Here is a 12,430-nt window from a genome sequence, read left to right as displayed (position 1 = left end):
ACGGCCGCAGGCTCCCCCCGCATGGCCATCAGCATTGTGCTCCCTAATCGCTGCCGACAGGGACCTAAAATGGATGCTTTCAGCCCAGTGGGGCCGCAGTGGGGCTGGTCGGCCCCAGCCGGAGCGATGCCGAGGGGCCAGAGCTGCCCTGCTCACCAGCAGGCAAGCAAGGAGGGGCCCAAGTCGCGTTTCTCCCAGCCCTCCCAGCTTCCAGCTGGGTTATCTCGGGGCCGAGGGGCATTGACTGCATGGCACCCACTGCGAGGGCAACTCTGGGTGCTCAAACATCTGCCCCGGTCCTGCCCAGAGCGTCCTGCCTGCAGGCAGGGAAGGGGTTGGGTTGGCTCCGGTTGCGCTGGCAGCGGGTGTGGGACAAGCCCCGAGACTGTCCCTGTCCTGGTGACAAGTGCAGCTGCAGAGAGCGGCTGTGCCACGCCGCTGTCCCCCACCACATGCGGTCACCCCCAGACTCCCCAGCACAAACGCTGCCGCACCTCCAAGAAGGCTCCTTTTGCTCTCATGACTTCTCTCTGTTTTAAGCTACACCAGTGAGAAGGATCGTTTTGCCGCCCTCCAGGTTCGTGGCATCATGCACTTCTCTGTGACCGGACACGTAACGTGCTCCGTGAGCTCCCATGGCCCCTGGGCCCCAGCTCTCGTTAGCTCAGCCCCTGCAAATGTGATGAAGATGAAATTCAGCAGGAACTTGGGGTGGGAGCCCGGGTCACCTCGCACGTGTGCTGCTGCGCTGCAGGCGAGAAGCCGGTAAGGGCAGGTGACCGGCACAGCCGACAACCGAAAAGCTTTTAACATCGTTAGCGGAGAGAGGTTGGTGTCAGTCACCAGAAGAAATGTTTCACTCTGGATTTGCTCTCTGGAGACCTGCTATTTCATATGCAAAGAGGGCTGCTAAACTCCACAAAGACGCTTCAAGTACTTGATAGCTGACAAAAGTACCCCAGCACCAGCCATCCCCTGCCCTCCTGCTCCCTGGGGACCCTGGGGCACATGCTGGGGTAGAGCTGCACGTGGCAAAGGCCACGGCCAGGCAGCAGGCAGCAGGCAGGCAGCAGGGCAAGGGTGGGATGGATAGGTAAGGAAACCTGTGGCAGCCACCACCACCATGAGACCAGTTGCGGTCCCGAGTGCCAGCTGGGCAAGCACCCACCGCACCCTGGAGGGATTTAACATCAGAGAGCAGAGGTGAGATGCTGCCGCCATCAGCTTTGCTCTCCCTCTCCCTGCTTTCACACATGGTAGGAACATTTTCAAGAGCCTCCTCTCCACAGAGGCTCTGGCACTGCGTTTTACAGCTAGAGCATTAAGTCATTCAATGCAAAACCTAAGTCCATATTTCTTTTAAGATCTCTTGAGCTCCTCAAGCAGCAGCCACTTAAGCAGTCCTCGCTGGAGCACAGAGAGACACCAGCTGCTCGAGCTGGTAGGAGGAGAGCAAGGCCTGTTTTATTGGTACAGGACATTGATCTGCCTCATCTCCACACTGATGAATAGCTCTATTTTACCCCATGTCAGGCTCCAGCAAAGCAGAGGATGAACAGCTAAAGCTGCGGTAAGCCCACACACTCCATTTAGCCGGGAGATGACTCAGACGAGGCTCTTTGTGCGGGTGGAGGTGACGATGAGACGCGAGGGTACGAAAGCCGGCACGCTGGCGAGCGGGGGCTCTGCTCTCCCCACCGGCCGCCGTGCTGCGAGGCAGGAGGGTGAACCCTCCTCACCCTCTGTCCCCCTGTTCGGTCGCAGGACAGTCGTGGGGGTCCTCGGCACAGGGACAGCCCAGCCCCGGTGCTCTGCCGCATGGCGGATAAGGCCGTGGACGGCATCAGGCTGTCACTTATTAAATACCTTTTATCCCATTGCACACAGCATCCCAACAGCTCTCCAGTGCCGGCTCGGACAGGAGCAGTGCAGCCCCCGGTGTGCATGGGACGGCCATGGCCATCCCCTCCTTCCTCCTGCAGAAACCCCAGGCAGCCCCAGGGATGCCAGCCCTGCCCGGGGGACCCGGGGGATGGAGCAGGGGGAGCAACATCGCCCAAACCACCTCTCAATTCCAACCAAGGCTTCAGAAAAGAAAGACGGCCAAGTCAGAAAGCCAAATATCTTTTTTGCCTGCTCTCTGCCTCGAATGCACATTTGCGGAGCTGCGCAGGGTGCGGGGCGCAGGGTGCAGGGTGCCCACCTCGTGCACGCTCCACCTGCCTCTCCCCACAGCAGGGACCGCAACGTGGCAGAGGTAGCAGCTTCGCCCAGAGCCACTTCAGGTGAGTCTCAGTTCCACAAACAAAAGCCACTTCTCATCTCCAGCTCGTTTCCTGGCAGAGTTAATGGCCTGCGCCCCTCTGGGGACCCAGCACTTGCGAAGCCACGCTGGGAGGCAAGCAGCAAGGGAGGGAATTAAGACCTTATTTCCTCTGCTAGAGATAAGATCTTTAAACAAGCTTCTCAGCCAAGAACTTTAATTTTTTTTTTTTTTTTACAGGTTTTGCAAGGGAATCTTGTTCTCCGGAATTGCATCCGCCTCCAACCCCACTTACAGCTGCCAAAGCCTGCGCTTCCCCCGGGACCAGCCTGCGAGCGGCGTGGATGGATGAGCTGACACGGGCATGACTTCACCCCTGCTGTCCTGCCGCCAGAGCCGGGGGCTGTCAGGATTCCCAGAGCGACCCCCCTGCTCTGGCCCTGCGTCGCAGCCCCACCAGCTCCCACGGATCGACCACACGGACCACTGCCATGCAGTGCCGCAGCCCCCTGCCCCAGCATCAGGGCTGGATGTGGCCCCCCGGGGCAAGCATCCCTGCGAGCAGCAGCAAAGCCTGACGCAGCGGCACACCGCTCCGAGCTCCAACTTGGCTCCCTCTGCACGAATCCAGCCCCACGGCTGCTTCTGTTTTAACCCGGGAAGGGCCAGCATCTGCGGTCTTGTGAAAGATGCTCGTTTCCCCTCTGAAAAGCCTTCTGGAAATCAGTGAGGGGCACTAAAGTGGCCGTGCAGGGTTCACCTCCCCTCTTCCACAAACCCAAGCAGGTTGTTATCTTACCGTGAGCCTCAATTCCTCCTTGTAACACAGAAATGCCCCAGTACTGGCCCTGTTTTTGGGGAACACAGACAAATGTTCCCAAAACCACCATAACCTTCAATGGCAAGAAATAAATGCCCCTGCCTTGCTCATGCCCTGGGGGTTTGCAGCCCCCCCGTTGCTTGGAGGCTGCTGTGGGAACGAACGCTTGGGGCTGGTTTATCTGGCACATTGGCACTGCAGATTAACGCGCCAGCCCTGAGAGACGGAAGGGAGCGCAAGCCAGGCAGCCAGGCGATAAATCACAGGGCGCAGGCTCCAGCTCTGCCCGCCATACTCTAGGACACTAAAGGTGCTGGTCACCATGTTCCCAGCGGGACGAATGCTCGAGCCTCGGAGCTGCTTTCATGTCCCATCGGGGAGGGCGGACAGCCGGCTCCCTGGGAGTGCTGCATCCTGACATTAGCCCAACTGCGCTCCCCGCCAGCCGCAGCCCCGAGCGGGGACCGACCGCAGGTGACGACCAGGGGACAAGGCTACAGGCTCAGCAAGTTTCCCACGTCCCATCTTCGCTCTCTGTCCCACATCCAAGCAAACGTGACCCCCTTGGGAAGTTTTCCTGGAAAAAGGGGGATGCACGCTCGCTGCTCGGATGAGCCTGCCAGCAAGGGCCGTCTCGTGGGATCTGGGACACGACGGCCTGCCTTGAACTTATGCTCAAGGACGTCTGTCTTGCAAAGTGCAGCACAGCACAAGGATATCCAAACGGGCTTTTGATGAGCTTCCAGCAAGATAAAGGAGCTTCCATGACCCCGCTCCATCTTCCTGAGCTAGATCATCGGTAAACCAACCGCTGCTGTAGCCTGCAGCTCAGACGAGCTCTCACCTCTCATGTCCTGCACACGTTTCGGGGTACTTAAATTAATGTCACTGCTGGAGAACGGAGGATCTGTCCGTCCTAGGACTCCCCTTCCGTGCCGAGACCTGTCCGGGCTGTCCAACCACCAAACACTCAGCAGGGGAGGAAAGGAGAGCTAACACACGAAGGCTCCCTTTCCCTTACCCGAGGAAATCCCGAGCACTCAGCCCTGCACGCAGCAGATCTCGGGGCTGGCCGCAGACCAGGGAAGATTTTTGCCCCAAACCAGCCTCCAAACCCACAAACTTCTTGGCTTGCTGTAGGCAAACAGCTACCCCAAACTCCAGCAGGTCCAGGCTGTGGGGCTCCCTCCTAGGGTGCCATTAGTGGGTGTAATGAGCTGGAGATAATTGGTGCCTCGGGGACACAATTAACTCCTTCCTGGCCTGGTCCAGCTGGGGCTTTTGCATCCCAGGAGAGCAGTTCCTCCCCCCCGCCCCAGCTTGCTCAGAAAACTTACATCCCTCTTCCTTCTCCAAGTGAGCCTTCTGAATCACAGCCTGACGAGCAAAGCGAGTTCACTGATGTGAGTGGCGATGATTTAGATTTGGGATCTATCATCAGGAACGTATAATTTGTTTCAGGTATATGAGGCACCAGTGAAACTGGGAGCAAGCAGTGAGTAAATCAGTCACACCCTGGTGATAATGAGGTTTGATGCAGCTCAGTGCAGTCAGCTGATGGGCAGCCCTGCTCTGAAAGTCCCGCTCCCATGGGGCCAGGCAAACACGACGAGTTACGGGTACCATCTGGAGATGCAGGGACACAGTCAGGAACCCTGGAGGAGGTGGTGACGTTGGGAGACTCATGACAGCGCTGCCAGCAGCGGCCGTGGCCACACAACCTCTAGCAGAAAGGTCTGTGTTGAACAGCCCTCTGTCCCTGGCACAGGGATCACCTTGAACCAGGGGCTGCCCAAAGAGCTGCTCCAAACCTGTGCCTGCCTGACACCCACCTTCACCCACGAGGTCCCATCTGGAAGCAGCAGAGGAAGAACCAGACACAAAGTCCATCCTCCTCCCTGTCCCTGTGGTGGTTTCCTTTGCAGCAAATCACTGCTTCAGAAATGCAGTAGACATGACATATGAAGACAGAAATTGCCAGCGACTTTTAATTTGGGTTCTGCCAATTTCTCTGTTCCAGCTATTGATTTTCCATAAAGATGAATCCCCGCTCCCAGCTCTCTCTGACAGGCACTATCTGGGTGTTTCGCTTACCCCAAGAGTGAAAATACATGTTTTATTAAGTGTCAGAGCTCCCTAATGAGAGAAGGAGGAAAATCAATTGTCTGCTTATATCTTGATCTCAAAGACAGGACTAACAAGTTCTTTATTTTGATGCTGTGGGCAGGAGGACAAGGCAGAATGATAAACATGGCAGACAACGGCTGTCAGCTCTGCTATAGAGACAGCTCAGCTGATGAGAGAGAGGGGAAAAGGGGGTACATGGCATTTGAATGCTTCAAACACATTTGTATTTGTATTAATTCAAAGAGATTCATGGAGTCCTATAAAATCCTATGGTTGAATAGATCCCTGATGCAAAGCTATGGAAAACAGTAAAATTTGAGCTGCAGACTATGAGCAAGTTTATGCTCATATTCCTAAAATCAAGGCAGCAGCTTGGCCGGCTGTTTGGGATAGGGGCAGCCAAAGGGTTTCCATTTTTCCCTGCTAAATTTGGGAGGAAGGTTAGCATTTATGACAATGAGAAGTACAAGCAAGCTCAGTGCAAAAGTCTGTGCACAACTCCAGCAATAAACCCTGGTTCAAATGTGCACCATGCTCATAGCAAGTGCTCAGGCGACATCCTAACCCTGCCAAAATGAGGAGCAAAGCTTGCTAAGCCCAGGATTTCACCTTTGCTGCGTGAGAAGCTCAGCCACTGCGCTCAGCTCAGCTGTGCAATACTTTTATCTTCTACCTCCACCTTTTTCAGGTCAGTTCTGGGGTACAGGAACACCCTGAGTAGCCTAGACCTCACCAGCTCAAAGGCAGACACGCTCTCCACCGAGAGCTATTAAATACAAAGACGCCATCATAACTTCAGAAATCATGGGATGGGAGGGTGCCAAGGGAAACGGACACAAAGTGGAAGCCTTGTTTTAAACTCCTCCCTGGGCATCTGGCACAGGCCATGGCTGGAACAGGAGGCAGGGTTAGCTGGACATCCACAGGACTCTTCGTATGTCAGACCACCAAGGCCGAGGGAAAAGGACAGGTCCAGTTCCCAGCACACACAGCCCCAACGGCAGGATTGCGATCCATGACATGAGCATGAACATTCATTTCCCGCAGAAACTTGGCGTTATTACCAAATACCGATCTCTGCCAGCCCTCCCCGCCCCCCAAGCAAGGCTATCAACCTTCTTTCACTCATATTTGTTATCTTCCTTGTCTGTTAGAGAACCACACCTGACAATTGCATGGTTAATCTCTTGGCAGCTGTGAAATGAAATGGTAAGCTCCGTCTGCCTTGAGAAGATGCATTGATTTCTTAAAATGACAGATCGCCTCCTCCCTTGATGTTCAAGCAGAAGCTCAGGGCTGGTGTTATGGATCTTGCCTATCATTCAATTAAAAAAGCTTAGCAGAGATGCACCAGCTATGCGTACAAGACAGCATTAAGGCTAAGCCCTGACCCAAAGATTTAATCGCAAGGAGTATGAAGGCACCTTCAGACGCAGGACGCCTGTCCGGTTTGCTGATGAACACACCGGTCACGGTATTGAGCTCGCCACTGTGAACCAGACGAGCCAGTCTCTTCTCCACAATAAAACAGCTGGGACCAGTGAGGTCCCACAGCAAAGCAGAGCAGGAAAATCCTTTCCTACCCAAAAGGAAGTTTGCTGCACTTAATGGAGCAGTTTATATCCTATTTCAACACATCTCTTTAATAAGGATTATGTGTTTAAGTTAAAACTCCTGGCACTTTGTGAAACAGCCTCAGTCTCACTGCAGAGAGCAAAGCACTGGAGTGTGTCTGGCCTCAGATGTAAAGACTGCAAGATTCACCCTCGAAGAGTGAAAATGCCCCCACCCCACAGCATGCCATAAAGCCCTGCAGCTCCCGTCAGTACCCCTGAACCACCTATGCTTTCCTGGGTGAATATGAACATTTGCAAAGCAGCAAAAAGCAAAGCTGAAGCCTATCTGTGGGTATCTCGGATCCTCCCCACGCTGGGCTCAGAGCAGGTCCCAGGCAGGGCAGCAGTGGGGTGCTGACGATGATGTCCCAATGCGCAGGAATTCAGGGCAGGGTCATTCACAATCCTCCTCCCAAAAATGCTACGAACAGCACAGTTGTTTGGAGCAGCCTGGCTAGCCAGGGCTGCGAGGATTCACCAGCCCCAGAGGCAGAGGCGTACCTGCACCAGGCGACTCAAAACCCCAGCGAGGTGCCTGCGGTGTGAGAAACAGGGCAGCCGCGTGCCGGCACGGTGCTTCACCGCGGCCACCTCACAGGGTGCCACTAGCATGACCTTAAGGCTTCCCAGGATGGAGCCAGCTTTTCTGCTCAGTGCTGCGCTCACTACACCTTGCTCTGAGCGAGCATTTACCATTTTCTGGCTGTCCTGCCTTAGCTACTTCATATCTCTGTCTGCAGGGACCCTTGGCTCGAGGCCATGTCCCCGCAGTTCACCGCTAAGGTCCGGGCTCTGCAGAGAGAACAGAGCTTTAAACCAGCCCACAGTGAAGCAGCTCAGTTAGGCTCCTTGGCCGTGGAGCTAGGGCTCATAAAACACTGAGGCCGCTGCCTAGCTCCATGGAGCAGAGGTGAAACGTTGGAGGAGCCGTGGGAACATCACACGCAGGGAAGCAAAGCTTTGGAAATCACATTTTGGATTCTCCAACGAGAAACAAACCCCGCAGTCCTCAGAAAATGGTCCTTTCGTCAGCTTAGCGCTCCCACAGCCCCATCGCAGCATCAAGGGCACAAGATGGGAGTGAAACAAAACGTGCCTGCTAAGGGGGAAGCACAGAGCCCTCGGCCCCTCTGCTCTTCTCCTCCGTGCCCTCCAGCACGATGGGAAACTGCCCGGGCACAGCCCTGGGGTGGGGGACAGAGCCTTCTCACACCTCGAAGTGCACAATGCCCAGCTCAAGGATCTCACTGACCCCTCGCCCCGTGCCCAGCACCGGGAGATGCATCCCACTGTGATTACAACAGGCAGGCATTGTGTGCCGGCTCGCTGTAAGCGACCTGAGTCACCGCTTTCGGTATAAAAACAGGCGCCGCTAATTAAGCAGGCAGAGGAGAGCGCGGCTGCGCTCCTCTCCCCACGCACGCGGCCATCTCCCCTTGGGGCCGGCCTGGTGTCACTGAACCCGCAGGGACCCAAGGTACCATGTTTCCCCAGGGACCAGAGGGCGAAGCGGGGGGATTGTGGCTGAGAAGCGGATTACTGAGGTTTATTGGAGGGGAAGGTACAAACGATTTTGGGGCCTACAGTCCTGTAGACAATTGGGGTATATGTCCCCACAAACCACTGCCGCCAAGAGCAAAAAGCATCACGGTGAAAAGCAGGGGCTTGGGGGGGGAAGTTGGTGGGTGCCAGGGGCTCAGCCCTGCCAGCCGGGGCACGACTGGGTGGTGGAAACCAACTGCAGGGAGAGGGAACAGCACCCGCCTCCACCCAAGACGCTGGAGCCTCGTCCTTGGGCGGTTTGCCCGCGGCTCCCTGGGCCTGGGTGGTGGGGAGGGCAGGCAGGGACCCCCCCCGGTCCCGGTCCCGGTCCCGGTCCCGGTCCCAGCACAGGCCCCGGCCCAGGCCCCGCACGCCACAATGCGTCGCCATGGCAACCGCCGCGGCCTGCAGGGCTGCGGGCTGCCGGGCCGGGCCGCAGGTAGAGCCGGGCAGGGCCGGGCCGGGGCCGGGGCCGCTGGACGGAGCTCCCCGGGGCCTGACAAGGTGGGTCGGGGCTCGACGGGGCTGGGTAAGGCAGGCTTGGGCCTTCCCGGGCTTGGCCCTTGCTGGAGGGGCCAGGGCTTTTCCCCCAGCCCGGGGCAGCGTGAGGAGGCCGCAGCCCTGGGATGAAGGGCTGGGTTTGAGCCGTGGGGAAGGTGTTGGGGTGCCCCCGGCTCCCCTGGGTGCCCCCTTCCACCCCCTCCAAGCGCTGGCCTGGGGGAGGCCCCAGCTTGGGCGACTGCAGCCTCCCAGGCTGCAAACATAGCGGCGCTACTGGGAAAACAGCCGTTTCTGGCAAGAAAAAAAGGGATGTAAAAACAGAAGGGGAAAACAAGCACAATCACAGCTCTGTCTGTGGGCAAACAGACTGCTTTAGGGAGCCACATCGCTCTGAAAGCGGGGTAATGTCACCTGGTGCATGTGCTGTCCCTGTTGTGCTCCATACGGGGATGCCAGGAACTGGCACTGCTTTGGTTTAGGTTTTTGGGGTTTTTTTTTTGTGGAAAGAAAAAAGTGTAAAGGAAATACAGCTTGTTTTTTTAAGTTGACAGCTCTCTTGGGAAAACAGTTGCAGTGAATGAGTGAATTAGTATAAATTGTAGTGCAGCTAGGGGCCAGACATCTGAAAGGTTTACAAACGCTTGAATTTCCTACGAGGAAGTATTATTAGTTCTGTTATGTATTTAGGGAAAATGAGGGTAAGAAAAATTGCTTTGTCAACTAGATATCACCATCTAGCTTCTACAAGACATGTAAGAATTAAAATATCCCAGTTAGATACTACAAGAACTTAAATAATTATAACCAGAAAATTACATAGAATGAGGAAAGTTACACGTTGCTAGAGCGTATCATCACAATCTGACTGAGGTCACAAAATCCTACTTTCAGAATTCCGTATTTATTTCTTTTTCAAATCGAGCGTGTTCAGCTCGTGAAAGCCACGTTCTCCACGTCCAGCTGGGTTCTCATTACAACATTACCAACAACAGGGAGACAGGCATTTATTTAGCTAATTTCTGTTTATGATACATAAGCTGTGTGAGCCACAGGTACTTCAGCTAAAGCACAACAGAGAAATGCCTTCCATCTTGGCTCAGCAGGCACCACCAACCAGGGCACATCTTTGTCAGTAAATAAAACAGCTAAGACTAAGACAGCAGATATAGCGTTGCAAAGGACCACTACCTAAACACCTTCGTAACAGCAAACCGTTATCTGTTCACAGGTGCTTTACATGTGTTTCATTCTCTTACTGTACATTGTTGATAGACTAACAGTGTTCTTCTACAAGAAAGCAAGTAGATGTCATGGACCGAGGGTGATGATGTAAACTAAAACCAAAGAAAGAGAAAGCAGTACATCACTGAGAACGTTGTCAGGTTACAGCTGTCAATCTGCCATTGAAGGCAGAGGTGCAAGGAAAAATGCTGGCACTCCTCTTGAAAGCTGTTGTGAGGCGGCACTCAGCGTATTGCGTGGTTCTGCCTGCTGCATACCAGCTTGCTTGAGGGGCAGAGGGTTAATTTGAATCACCAAGGTGATTATATAGCTGTAGGAATTGGCTTAGAAGATGGGTCTCAAACCTCAACAGCCTGGCAGATTATAAAGAGAGAAAAATAGACATCTCCAGAGATGTAGAAGAATGGAAAGAAATTGCTTACAGGAGTACAAAGGCATCTAATTAGAATGAAACAGAAGATAATAAGATAGGGAGAAATTTTGGCAGAGTATACCAGAGAATAATTCCTGACAGTGAATCTATTAAGCAGAGGTAGAACCTCTCAAGGGGGGTAGCAGGAGACCAGTTGGTTGGAATATATAAAAGTAGACTATACAAAACATTAGAAACCATACAACTATAAAGGAAAATTCCTCTGGAGCTACATCTAGTCTAACAGTTCTTTCCCATCTATAAATTTATAAGCTAAGCTTTAATTAAGAGAGGAGAGTCACAGCCATGATTATACTCCCTCACAGCTGCTTTTCCTTCGGTTCTTAATGTTATTATTGCTGCTTTCTTACACAGCAACTGAGCTTTGGAATCATGGCTGCGATTTTCAATGAGTTTGAAACCGGTTCAGAGAGTACTGCGCACAGCGAAGAACAACAAGGCAATGCCAGCTGGGAGCTGTACTTGGAAAGGAGAAGCCTTGTTCTGCAGTTCCTGCACTCCAACCTGAGCCTCCACAACCTCCAGCACTACCAGAACAAAGCTGAGCTTCTGAAGAAGTGTTACTTTTACTTGGAGATCGAGCCCAAACACGTGAACGTGAGAGACCAGAACCACGTCATGCATCGCACTGACATCTTGCGACTAATAGACTCCTACCAATTACAGAGGATGAAGAAGGTGGGAAAAAACCAGACTGAAATCCAGCTATCACTTTTAACTGAGCTGTTAGAGCAGCTGGAACGAGGTCGGGAGGAGCTGAGCTGTTACGTAGAGACCTGTGACGTGATAACTTTCCTCTCCCGGTGGGACTTGATTATGCAGAGACTGTCCAAGCTCTCTGAGTTTATGGAAACTCTCCTTTCCTTGCAAGTGCCAGGAAAGCTCTTCGTCAAGCACCGTTTGGTGTCACATGTGGATCTTAGAGGTACTAGACTCCCCAACATTAGGCTTTCTCTCTGTATAAAGATGCCACTGATTTTTGATCGAAAAGAATCATTTGCACACAAGGACTGGGCCAAGCTCAAGTGGTTTACCGAAAATCAAGAGTCACACCTCGAACCATGTGAACTGTGCGTTAAGTTACTGACAAATGGGAGTCAGACAGAAGCGGGATACGGTAGGACTTGGGCAGTCACCTCCAACACATGCGTAGTCCAGGACCTGCAGCCTGGCAGATTATACAAATTCACAATTAGAAGATCACACACTCAAACATTTGTCTGTGACAAATGGCACGACAGCATTACGCTGGAGACAAAAACTAATGCTGTTGAAGACGCGGAAAGCAGTGCTTGTGCACCAGAAGGATGAGGTGGCACACAAGAACATTTTTCTCATGTTATCCATTTGAAAAAGACAAATGAGAAAAATTAAAGGTAAACCTTATTTTTAAACATTCCGTGTAAAACTGAACTCGTTCTGTTTTCAACAACAATTTTACAAGCGCCTTCCCCAAATCTTTCCAGGTTAACAGTAACCCATTCCAAATTTCTCACACAAAATAACATCCTTAGGCAGCATTCGGGACTCACCACCCACTTCCCGCTGCCAGAACTCACAGGTGGGAGCAGCTAGAAGCAGGCAGTCTTGCAGGACACCTCGGATGCAAAGCACAGGAGCTAGAAGCATCTCCATCATCCCGTGCTTTCCAACCACCGAACGATGCCCAGTGCCAGCTTCTTGCAATGATGTTGTTTTGGGTTTTTTACCCCAAGTTATTTTTTTTCCCCACGTCCTTCCTCCAGAACACCTGAACTGAATCCTGAGCTCTTCAAATCACTCACCCTAACTTGTCTGCATCTCTGGTTCCTCTCACCCTCTACACCCTGTGCCTTACAGGTACCTAAGCATGATTTCATGCTCATCCCTCTACAGCGCATGAGAAG

At 53.3% G+C, this 12,430-nt stretch overlaps 1 protein-coding gene across 1 annotated transcript; it reads left to right on the top strand.

Moving 5' to 3' along the window:
- The first annotated feature begins 7,585 nt into the window (after positions 1-7,585).
- Positions 7,586-11,855, top strand: FNDC11 (fibronectin type III domain containing 11). The gene is made up of 2 exons (XM_050907608.1): positions 7,586-7,609; positions 10,899-11,855. The coding sequence occupies exons 1-2, from the start codon at positions 7,586-7,588 to the stop codon at positions 11,853-11,855; spliced, it is 981 nt and encodes a 326-aa protein (XP_050763565.1).
- The last annotated feature ends 575 nt before the right edge of the window (positions 11,856-12,430 follow it).

The sequence above is a fragment of the Gymnogyps californianus genome, chromosome 17, assembly GCF_018139145.2.
Source record: "Gymnogyps californianus isolate 813 chromosome 17, ASM1813914v2, whole genome shotgun sequence".
Lineage (NCBI taxonomy): Eukaryota > Metazoa > Chordata > Aves > Accipitriformes > Cathartidae > Gymnogyps > Gymnogyps californianus.
The sequence above is the reverse complement of the archived record's forward strand: the minus strand, read 5'-3'. Positions and strand labels throughout refer to the sequence as shown.